This window comes from Aulonocara stuartgranti (genome assembly GCF_965226115.1).
Source record: "Aulonocara stuartgranti genome assembly, chromosome: 14".
NCBI classification, from domain to species: Eukaryota; Metazoa; Chordata; class Actinopteri; order Cichliformes; family Cichlidae; genus Aulonocara; species Aulonocara stuartgranti.
In genome coordinates, this window is record NC_138950.1 from 14,044,015 (window position 1) to 14,056,405 (window position 12,391).

At 39.2% G+C, this 12,391-nt stretch overlaps 2 protein-coding genes across 3 annotated transcripts in view; both read left to right on the forward strand.

The window, feature by feature from the left end:
* The first annotated feature begins 1,054 nt into the window (after positions 1 to 1,054).
* On the forward strand, positions 1,055 to 3,297 carry c18h3orf33 (c18h3orf33 homolog (H. sapiens)). 2 transcript variants are annotated; one of them, XM_082503649.1, is made up of 5 exons: positions 1,055 to 1,249; positions 1,526 to 1,585; positions 1,757 to 1,916; positions 2,469 to 2,629; positions 2,716 to 3,297. In XM_082503649.1, exons 1-5 carry the CDS (start codon positions 1,088 to 1,090, stop codon positions 2,968 to 2,970), a joined length of 798 nt encoding a protein of 265 aa, XP_082359775.1. In that variant the 5' UTR covers positions 1,055 to 1,087; the 3' UTR covers positions 2,971 to 3,297. The 2 variants fall into 2 exon arrangements, with proteins under 2 accessions (XP_082359775.1, XP_082359774.1); XM_082503648.1 differs by having other exon boundaries at positions 1,058 to 1,249; positions 2,713 to 3,297.
* Positions 3,298 to 4,534: 1,237 nt separating this feature from the next.
* The window catches only part of plch1 (phospholipase C, eta 1), a 69,987-nt gene continuing 62,130 nt past the window's right edge, over positions 4,535 to 12,391 (forward strand). The window contains exon 1 of the mRNA XM_082503588.1: positions 4,535 to 5,001. The gene's annotated coding sequence lies outside the window, so the exon portion shown is untranslated. The remainder of the gene's footprint in view (positions 5,002 to 12,391) is intronic.

Genomic DNA, 12,391 nt, shown 5'->3' on the forward strand with positions numbered 1-12,391 from the left:
AAAGCTCCAGTGCATCTGTCATGCAGTGGTCACTCCTCAGTGATGCCTGTTAACGTGCATGTTTTACTGTGCATCATCTGCTGCATGGACAGTTATGGTTAAATATTTGGTGAATTATTGTTGGTTGTGGGAACATGTGTGTGTTTGTTTGCATTGTTATGTAAAGGCCCTGATTGTAAAAAAAACAACCAAAAAACAAAACAAAAACAAAACTGAGTTATTCTATTGTCTTCTGGGGCGTTTGCGTTGTGCATTGAATAATAATAATTAGATGACACGAAGTCATCTAGTTATTATTATTTTTATAATTATTACTGAAATTATTTCAAATGCAAATAAAGAACCAACATTTGCATGAAACACAAACACTGATCCGACTACATACATATAGTTGACAAATTAATATGCAAATATGGGGAAAATGAAGAATAAAGAAAAAACACATTCAGTAGTAATAATTTATTTAAGTGCATTTTTGAAATTTACTTTGAAATTAATATAAACAAACTTTTTCATGCATTGCAACACCCTTAAGAAGCAAACTCAGTTTAATCAAATAAAACTCCTTTGTTCTAGATGAATCTGCAAATATGTTACCGCAGTTTACATTTATGTGTGCATTTCAGAACAGCTGTATTGCAGTCTCAAAATAGAAAAGGCATCAATCACGAGTTAAATCTTCATACTTTTTTTTTTTAATCTAACAACAACAAAAACAGACATAAACAGATAAATTCAAGGGAATATTTTAAATAATGAAGAAATCTAGGTCAAACTGTGTAGACAAAGATGGATACGTCACTGATCCCAGCGGTGTTCAATAATGTGAACCTCAGCTGCATTTTTGCATGGACAACTTTTTCTCTACCCCCTCCTCAACGTTATTGCAGCGCTAAGTAAACAGCTTCGCCATCCACCGGGCTGGTTATTTTGGTGCTTTTTATGTCACACGGGCTGTGAACTTGATGCTTTCAGACGCATTGGACGTGCACACCTTCCTGTCATTTCCACAGCAGACCACAAGGCGGAGCCTCCGCACGAGCCTTCACTGATGAAGCGTCCCTCCCCAGAGTGGGCGGGGCTTAGGATGCGTCGAGAAAATGTCAACAACATGCCGCAGACTTCCAGAGAAACAGAAAGTGAGGAGGGAATGAGGGACAGACAACAAAGAAAGGAAGAAACCCCGGTGTCTCATAACATCGTGACTTTAATATCTCAGTTCGCAGATGATAATTTAACGCTCGTGCGGGTAGGAGTCTCCTTTGTTTGAAAACTGCGATGTACAGACAGCATGGTTACTTCACTGTCAGCCTACATCTGCATTTAATCTTTCACTTGTTGGTAGCCTATATGTTGAAAGGAAGGACTGTGGTCTCATGCAAAAGCCTTCATGGCGCTGACCAGATGTCCTTTCTCTAGTTGTCTCCAGCAAAGTATAGTGCTCATGTGCATTATCAGCGACCAGCACTTTAGCCTGGTTGGTAACATCACTCTCATCCCATTACTATTCTCTTGTCTCCCCCAGAATATAAGCACTGGACTGGCCATTGCTGGTGTAATTGTCATAGCAAGGAGTATCAAACTGGTAAGGGAGAAAGACCCTCAAATGTTCAGTTGCACATTCACCCTGCTGATAGGTGTCCACTGTGTGCTATCTCAATTTGCTCTCTCAATTCGACATCCTACTACATAAGATGTCATTTTTTCAGTGTTTTTCTAGAATGAGTCATTCAGTTGTCTTGTTCCACCTCTGTAGATCACAAAATTTCAAGCTGCGTGTGACATCCCCGCACGCTTTATTGAGAGGAACGTCAGCCTTCGTGGGAAAGTCCATTCCATCACAGAGAAAGGATTTAAAGTGGAGCATGTTCCAATTTATCTGCCTGTTATCTCTCCATTACTTTCAAAGTATAAGGGTAATACGGGAGAGAGGAGATCATGAAAGCATGTGCACTATCACACCAGAAATACATGGTCTATACGATTCAGAGCCACTAATCTATGGCTTAGCAGCGTAATTATTGAATCTTTTTGCGCCATAATATAATTGTGGTGTTTTTACTTTGCAAAGTCGGATATATTTTATTAAATTGCCATGACTGAAAGTGGCAGGTAAGCCTGTTAGCTACTATATCAGGTCACAGTAGTCACTGAGCAATGAAATCATAAGGTGCAGCATCAGCTACTTCACAAAGGACACAGATAACACGTTTGCCCCACCTGACTCAAGATTTCAAACCTGATCAGTCATTTAGTATAGAGAGGGTTCAATTTGTCTTTGCATCTAACAACAATTTTTTTTCTTTATTGTTAAATGTAAAATGCAGCATTTCAGTAGTGACACCACTAAACTGTTACATTATGCTCACACTACTAAAAAAAATACAGTTTCAGGCCTTGCTCAAAATTCATATTCTAAACAGAATACATAAAATGTCAGGTAAAGGCTTTGTCTTTCTTCTTTTCAGATGTATCTACATCCCTGCTGCTGGTCCATCTTGCAGGAGTGGAGCTGACACCAGAGGGGAAACTATGGCTGGAGAAGAATGTGGCCCCTTCCCAAATGGTGTGGTTGAAGCTTATCAGCCGAGAGGACGACATATTGTATTGTTTGGTGTCTCAAAGCAGGGTAAGGCAAACTTTATGTGGAAAAGTGAATAATTAATTTCAAGTTATAAAGTGATATTTCCCTGTCTTCTCCCATCTCTCCAGAAGGGGTCATTGAGGAGCTACTGTATGAACGAAGAGGTACTCAGGCTCGGACTGGCTCGCACTGCCCCCGTAGCTGGTGTCCTCCCTGACTCGCGCCTCTACTGGCGTCTCCACAGACGACTGCACAGGGCAGAGGTGAAAGCTGAGAGGAAGGGTCGGGGTATGTGGAAGGAGGACACCCTGTGGGAGAGAACTTCCAAAGCTATCAGGGACAACGCTGTATTCAGACTCATGAAGAGGATCTTTAAAAGAACCTGATGCACCAAGTGAGCGATGATTTCCAAGTCAGAATCCCAAAACCTTTGTTGGAAGTGTGGAAGTGGAAGCCAAAAATGTGATATTTTACATTCCCTTTATTGTGCACTTAGGATTTCTTTAAGTCTTTGATCTGCTTTATTTTCTCTGATACTTAAAAACTATTCCCAAGAAGTACATTTATGCATCAAATCCTTAGTGCACCTGTTGCAAATGATTGAAACATGTTTTACTGTTTCTCAGTCATAAAAAACTTAAAATGATTAAAAAGGTTGTTGAAAGCTCTTCTTCCCTGAGCTTTCATTACCAATTAAACTAGAGCTATACACAGCCTCGTCTGTTGGCGTGTGTGTGTGTGTGTGCGGGGGGAAACCCCACTAAACTCAAGACGGGGGTGGGGTATTTAATGGTGTTCAAAATAAAGGGGGGTCCACTTGTCCACAGTTGCTATAGAAACACACTTTGAAATACAAAGCGACTCCAAGGCTAAACTCTATATTGGTGGCCCCCAAACCCCATGGGAGCCTTATATATTGAGTGTGTGTGTGTGAGGGGGCTTTTAAGTACCTATAAAGAGGGCCCTTTTAGTTGTAATGTGACCAGTACATTTAAGCACTAAGCACAGTGGAAAATGGGAGATCAAATCTATTCTCTTTCAGAACGCTACATGCTGTTATTGTAGGCATGATTGAAAAATCTCATGAGTGATATTTATCTGCAAACGTTATTCTAATCAGCATACATCGACACCTGCACCAAAGCTAATTTCCTGTTGAGGATCCTGCTCCTGTTATTGCCTTTTCAATGCCAACATTACACCTTGTGCCTGTGGCTGTTACACATGCTTCATCCGAGCATGGCAGATGAGGAGGAGGAGGAGGTCCTGCAAAAATGAGGCCAGTCAGCGATGCGTCGTGAGGGGTGCGGGGCGGGGGAGTCACAGTGTAGCGAGAGGTGAAGCAGTCAATCCAGTGGGGCACAAGGAGATTAGTGCAGAGGAGGAGGAGGAGGGTCACAGGGGTAGAAGGGGATTTTGAGTTTGAACACAAAGGCAGAAGAGGAGGAGTCACAGTAGTAGGGAAAGGGAGTGAAGGCGGGGGGAGTGATGAATCAGATTTCTCTTTTGTTGTGCAAATGTTACTAGCCACTGTTACTGCCTAAGAGGCTGGTGATTGGTGGGCTGGTTTAAATTGTAAGGTGCATTTCAGGCTGATGGCTGTTGCTGCTACACAAACTGTCACTGAGGGAGGAGTGGGAGGGAAACCACGGCTGTGACAGACAGCAGGAGGAGGGCAACGTTTCTAAAGCAAGTGATCACAGAGAGAGTGTGCTGTTTAATCAGGAAGTTTAAATGTTTTAGGTAGCTGTTGGTGTAACTTCTTCTTGTATCTCAATTAAATAATGGCAATTTTATATTTTTGGAGATAGCTGAGCAGTACTGACATATAGTAAATAGTTCAAAATTAGTTTCCAGGTAACCAGGGAGCCTTGATTTAGAGGAGCCTGTTTCTTATACATTACCAGAAACGTTGATGACTGTTACAGTGTCCAGTATACTACAGTTAACATTTTGTGCAGATAAAGAAAAATAGAAACAGATATGTCTTACTGGAGAAAGCATTAGTAAAGACGCCAGCTTACGGAGGCTTATGCCTTTAAAGGTTGAAGTATATAAAAAGCCCATTGTGTCTTTTTAGTTTTAACTTATGTAAATCAAAATCTGAGTAAATTATGAAACACGGTCCACTCCGAAATCCATTCCAGGCTTTCCACAGTTTACTAGTCCCACACCAGTAGTAGTCATTTGAAAAGGCACCATGCTTGATCTAGTGGTGGGTTCTTACCCACACAGTGAAGTTGTTGGAGTCTTCCCTGCCTTAAACCAGACCACTGGGACTATAACAGATTTACACTAGTGCCTAATGCTATGGAAGTCCAGAGCCTGAAGGACTGCTGTATTACTACCAGTGAAAGTGGCCCGATTTTGTGAAGAAGGACAACTTAACTTCAAAATCAGAAACTGGAGTAAAAGACGTAAGTGGGCTGATAGATTCTTTCTTTCTTAAAAAAATACGGCAAGACAGCAACTCATTAACTGTTACTAACTTAAAAGGCTTACTTCCCAACGGTGCACTTTAAGACTAAAACAATCTGCACTCACTCTGCTGTCACTTTAAATGTACTGTTGTTAGGACATTGTATGCAGTATCCAAGCAGCTGTGCACCTGTTAAACCTGTGTGTCTACCTGCACACAAGCTCTATAAAACCAAAACTCAAGACATTTCCATCCTTATCTTTATTGTCCTGCTCCAGGTAAGACAGAGTCAGGCTTAAAACATATCTCGGATCACTTTGACGAAAACAAAGCGAATAGCCTCATGTGATCATTTTTACATTTCAGTCTTGTTCTTTGGCTTGAATGCTGCCGTAGTCAGTAATTAATCAGTGTGACCGATTAAACATTTCTGTGACATTCAATTTTGGCCACTTGCTCTTTGCCATGCGAGCTTTAACAACACAGATTTGCAGCAGGGCAGCATAACAAAGGCCTTTATTACACTCAGCCGGTAGCCATCCCCGAAAAAAAGAGATGGGGCACTCCCCCATCCCAGAGCATACTCCTTGGGGATTTTTGATTTGATTTGAGTGGGTTATTGTGAGTGGCTGGCCTATGTGAAAGGCAAAGGGATTTAAAGACACAGGGAGCACAAAGTAACTCTCCTCACTGGTGCTACTGCCTCATAAACTTTACAGAATGCTGTCAGCTTTTAATACAGGGACTGTCTTTGTGTGCTTACTGGATGAAGTATACGCGGACGGGTGACAAATTAAAGGAAAAATGTTAACCTGTGTAATGAGAGTGTCCGAATGTGGGGAACATTTTAATGGTAAAGTCTGGGTTTCTGTAACCTGCGATAAAACATTTCTATCATCATTGGAGTGGTGTCTTTTATGATGACAATACTGCATCCACAAGAAACAAAGTGTCATTAAAGCTTGACAAAGTTGACACAGTTTGACAAAGTGCTGATGAGAGGTAAAAGGGTGTCACATAGCTTAAATAAGTTCAGCTGCTTTTTTCCCAAGCCATTTAGAAAACAACACAAAGCTAATCAATAAAACACTAAAATAAATAAATAGAAGGTAAGAACACTTTGATCTAATTTTAAGACATATTTCAAAACAGGCAGTGAGGAAGCCGTCCTACCATGGGCAGAGAGGTCATTCAACAATTTTGGTCCATAAGGTTAGACTGAGCTCGCTATGCCCAAGTTGGAAATATCTGTTGAAAAAAAAAGGTAATCCATGTTCCCCAAAGACTTAATATAGCATAGAATGTAGAATGGCAAAGCACAGTGAAACTACACTAGCAACCCGGTATGTTGTTTTTTTTATCTTTAATTTGTCAGCATACTATAAACTGTCATTAGTATATCATTTTTTCATGTGCAGTTCTGTCTTGTTGGGCTTAGTTTTCTATTGAATGAGTCAGCTGTGTTTTTCATCTTCTGTCACAATAAACACGCACTGGCAACCGCTATAACACTTTGCATCTATTCTATCACACACCCACATGCACTGTAAAAGCTGTGTGTGTGTGTGTGTGTGTGTGTGTGAAGGAATGCATCAGCCGTAAAGTGACTCCTTGTGTTGTGTGAGTTAAAGTATTGTGAACAGTGTATCAGCTTGCTGGTGTTGGGTTGTAGGACTGGAAACATGATTCCTTGTGAGTGCCGGGATCACTCATGATCATGAATAATTTACATTTGTTGGTGGAAAAGAAAGGATGAGGTGATAAAGTGAACAGCTGAGGACTGAACTTTGTTAATTTTGTGAGAATAACTTTCTAACAATTTTCAGTCAACTATGCTGTAAAATGCATAACCGCAACTTGCGCAAAAACACTTGTTCCTCATATCAGTTTCCTCACATTGAAATGAGAAATCATCTGCGACATCTATCTGCTAAAGTAGGACAGTCTGGAAAATGGACTGGCGTTATTATAGCACCTTTCTTCTTAAGTCAAGCACTCAAAGTACTTCCTACTGCAAATCTTATTACACACACACACACACACACACACACACACACACACACACAGGAGCAACTTGGGGTTCAGTATCTTCCCCAAGGATACTTTGACATAGGATGGGAGAAGCCAGAAACCAGAGACTGGCTTTCCAATTGGTAAATGAGTTGCTCTTCCACCTGAGCAACAGTGGCCCTAGTCTGAGTCTAACCTGAGAGTGGGAAGAATCAGGAGGGGGAGTTGAGGGATGGCTTTGCTTGACATAAGCATGACTTCTAACCCTTACCCAACACTCAATTCAATGGTAAAGCATGGAAACCTTACCACACACACAAGTTGTCCACACAGATTTTCACTATTCAATTGAGACTGAGATCATAAAATTTTCGAAGATAACAGTAAATTCTGATATTGGTATTAATATATTCAATATATATATTAAGTGTATAGTAAAAGTATACCATATTTCTTTTTATGATTCTCAAAATACACATTTTTCCAACTATTATTGCGACCATGTGTTTATGCTAATCTAGCCATTCAGTTTCCCCTTGTGGTCTGTGGATGGACACGTTGTCATACTCCCAGAAACATTTTCCATCTGGGTAGACATATTTTAAAAGTGATTATTCAGAACAATTTTGAATTGATTTGCAATAACCTGAACTCTTAGAACAAAATCATTCCCCCTACACCAACACAAGTCCTCTGACTGTAGGAGTGAAGTGCCCAGGCTTTTCTTATAATTTATCACCTGTCTGTGGTTGGACTTATCCTGCTGACCCCTCTGTAACCTCAAGTTCCGCCCCGTATCTTTATCAGGTCAAAGCTCCGTGAAGCAGCTCTGACTGGGCAATTTAGATGTTATAACTTCCTTGTCCTTCCTCGTGGTCTGGTTAAAATATCTTACAGTTGTTTAAAGAATGAGTTCACTTGTCAGCCAACTGAACCACACAACTCTATGCACAGACATAAACACCCAAATTAGAAACGTATACTTAAACCTGTTTGAAAAAAACAAACACATTTCTAGTTTGTAATAATGTATTAAACAATACATTACAGTGTACAGTATTCATAAGTGTTCAAATGCCAATTCTTTGACTTTTGTTCCCCATACTTCCAGTGCAGTCTGTAATAACGCATTACTGGATTAGTAGATCACTCAGCCCTTTACTATAAAGCTATCTGTCTAGCCATCAGCATACCAAGTCTGTTTACTCTGTTCTGATAGCTGCTCAACAAGAAATTGCAAGGTACTCATTGACCACGGAGGGTTTACAAGTAGTGTGCTATTAGGATCCCTTTTATTCCCATTGGAGTTGTAGTTAAGGTCAGTGTTTAGAGAGTAACACATCTGTCTTCGGTATGAGCAGAACACCTCTGCTTGTGTTCATGGAATCAGTTTTATGGCGTCTATTTACAGATTTCAGGATAATATACGGTAGAGTAAAGCAATCTGACAAACTATGTACTCTGTGTAAGTGTAGCTGTACTAACTCTAAACATGACTGACAGATGGCCTCATGAGATAAAACAGAACAATCATTGTATGTCTCATTATTCGTGTCTGAGCAGCAAACTCTTTGTAATGTGTCAGTATGGCGTAACAGATGCTGCTCTTTGTGTCACAGTCATGAGAAGGGGACATTGTTCAGTGTACTGATATAAGGGCACATATTTTAGTCATGTCTCAAGAACGTTGCAAGTGGCCTTCAAGAAAAAAAAACCTCCCATTTTCTTGGAACATGATGCTGTTTTTTGCCCTTTAATATCACTGCCCCCAAAACTATTTTGTTCTAGTCCTGTGGAGCTTTTCATTAGCACTATTCATGTAAAGCATGGTTTCACTGCCGTTCAAATAAACTGGTGGTGCATACTGTGTTCAGGGTGTCCCCAAAATCAAATATTTTAATTCCTCAAAAAATAATCTCAGTCTCACTATAGACATTATGCTTAGCGTAAGGACTTTTTCATAACCACTAATCCAGATCATACAGAAACATATCAATGACTAACCTCATTCTCTTGGCTTACATTTTATCCATTTTCTGTGTCCTCAACCTATTTTTTCTGCCTCTGCGATATGGGGACACCCACACTGTTACTGAAAACTATAAAACCCTCTTCCTTCATCTTTCCTGTGCTAATGTTCATTATTAACCCAACTATAGATCTGCGACTGACCAAGAGGTAGCAGGTATGTTAACCCTCCAAATCATCAGTGCTATTTACATGTCCGACTTCCTTTACTTCCACAGTTAGGCAGTACTGTACATGTTTGATTATTTGTTCATTTATTTATTTATTTTAAGGAATATTTCTGTTAGATTAGGTAGATTGTCTAAATTACAGCTTTATTCTAATTTCTTTCAACCTCAAAAATCCTGCTTTTTATGGATGTCTTGACATTATACTTAGTTGTATAGCCTGGGAGAAGAGTAATACTATATGTACTGGAGTTAAAGGAGCATTTAGACATGGGGATGGCTGACAACATCTAATGTATTAAAACACGTGCAAACATCTGTGGACATACAGTATGTATGGCACAAATAGAATTTCTAACCAGCATAAAAATTAGTAACTGACCACCTTTATTCTCCAACACAGGGTGAACTCTCTCAGGGAAGCTTTCATTGTAATTTCTTAAATAGTCTTCAGGAATAGTTTTCCAGGCTTATTGAGGCACATTCAAAGCCTTTTTGTTCTGTTCTCTGTCAAGATGATCCCACACTGCTTCAGTAATGTTGAGATCTAGGCTTTGGCGAGGACAGCCCATGACTGATAGCGTTCCATTGTGTGTTTTTCATTTTCGGTATTCTTTTACTGCACTGACAGTATGTTTGGGATCATTATTATACAGAGAAATCAAGCTGTTGCCTGTCAGTTGCTTTCCAAATGGTGGTATTGCATGATTATTGCATGATGGATCAAAGTCTGATGGCTCTTCACTGCGTCCATAGTTCCATCAATTTTGACAAAATCTCGAACACCACTGGAGATCCAAACCATGACAGAGCCTCCACCGTGTTTTACAGATGGCTGCAGACTCTCACTGCTGAACCTTTCTCCTGACCATACTGATGAGGTTTAACCAAAAACTTTTACATTTTGATTCATTAGTCCATAACACCTCTTGCCACTGATTTTCAGTCCGGTTCTCGTGTCAAACTTTGGCCTTTTCTTCCTGTGTTTTTTCCTGTAACAAATGGCTTCATGACAGCCACCATTGCAATGAGACCATTTCTAATGAAACTTCAAAAAACGTAAGATATTGTTTATCTATATATAGTTTTATAGCCATGACACTTGTTATTTTGTTCACCACATCCAGTTTTGTCAAAATGTTTGACAACTCAATGTTTGACTGGCTAACAGCTCCTTGGAAATCATCTTTTTGGTGCCAAAATGTAAATTTTTGACTGTCAAACTTTATTATGTTTGTTGTTTTTCATAATTTCAACTAAAGGGGACTAAATTATATCTTTGTACCAAAAGACACAATTTAAAACTTGTTCTTTGCCAAGTTGTCTCTTTTGTGTAGACACAACATTGGTTCACCCGCTTGAGTAGCAGCCTTTTGAGGTTCATTCCTCTTGAAATGGTCAGATACAAGAATTGGATTGAAAATGAGTAAATACAGGCCACAGTCCAAAGAAAAACTTCAGATCTTCAGAAACACTGGAGAAATGCTGTTGCAGATCACTTGATTTGAATGGAAAAAGTAAACTGGATGAATTTCTTGATTCTGCATGTAACAGCTAGCTTGTTGATGTTAGCTTGCTTCCTGGCTAATACTGTAGCTGGCCCAATACAAATTTTTGTTTTCATCCACATGCTGAGTTTGTGTTGGAGTCTGTGTTGAACTGAGATGCAGTTATTTGTTGTGTTAGTGAACTCCGTTTCCAAGCAGACATTAGCAAGTGTTGTATTCTGTTGACACTGTAGCGCACCGAAAGAGAGGCAATGAGGCAAGGCACTGTGAAACATGCATATGCACAACAATTTCACAGAAAATCCAACATGTGTACTATACGCAGAAATCAGTCTGATGCAAAAAGCAATGAAAATCAATGAAAAGGTAATTTTGTAAACTATGTTACAACCCAGTCTCACACTGGCAATAAAATATGCAATGAATGCTTTAAAACTGCTTCATATTCTCACAAACAAAAATCTTTATGTTGGAGTAAACTCTCAGAGCAGGTGCAGAAAATGGCATGGGCCTGTGGTTTTGTTATAATTTCAACATACACACTGCTCCGCATCCTGAATATGTGACCATTTGTGTTGTTCCTGATCTGTTATACTGTTACCTCACAAAACAAAAAAATCGATTATATATCTAAAACCTTTAGATGCACCTAAACCCTTAAACAACTGCAGGATACTTTAAGTATTATCAGACAAGATTATCTAAACCACTTCATTTGATGCTAAATTTGAAAAGGAATGGTTATGCAATGACTGTAATTTACCATTATAGCAAGGAACTGTTAGAAAACACTAGAAAAAAAAAATACTCTAATGAACTAAAATAAAATAAGAATTTAGAGGAAGGTTTAATATTTGGGGCATTCATGAATGTGTATTGAGACTCTTGGTGTGTCTAGGACTGTGAGCCAACAGCTTTCAACAGTTCTTTTTTTTTTTTTATTGTAATACTGTACTGATTTTCCTAAACATTGCCTCTGACATATACCCTCCAAACAATAATAATTAAAAATACTAAAACTAACACTCAAAATGAATCAAAAAGTAAACTAAGGCTAAACATTTTCAAACAAAAATTAAGCTGAAATGAGTTAACATGCTCTGGAAATTAACTGAAACTAAACTGACTTAAAGACAGAAAGTTACAATGAAATTAAAATGAAAAAACTGATTAGAAAATACAAAACTATAATAACTCTGATTAGATCTCACCCTGGAGATTTAACCCACATCCACAAGCAGAGGCTTCAACATGCTACAGGTAACCTCTGCATTAGCACTGCATGCATAAAACATCAATGTATTTGGAGCTGGCTCTAAATAAAAAAAAGACTGGACAAGTGGAAGTATTGAAATGCTGCACACATATATTTGAGGTAATCTTACTCTGGTATGATTTAAATAGCTACTACAATGAAGCTTTTCACTTGCGGATATCTTTGACCTACTTCCTGTCAGGACCTGAAATAGGCAGTTTGGCAGTGAAATATCTATTTTTAAGCTGCTCTCTCTCCCAGTCAGTAGCCCAATGGAAAAGAAAGAATGGACTGTACTCCCCTGAGGTTTTTGCACTCTATGGTTAAGTAGGGTACTACAGTTATGCAGTAATAAGACTCATTTTACTAACTCACAAGACATGAGCATGACAGTACCCCCACACACATGCACAAACAGCT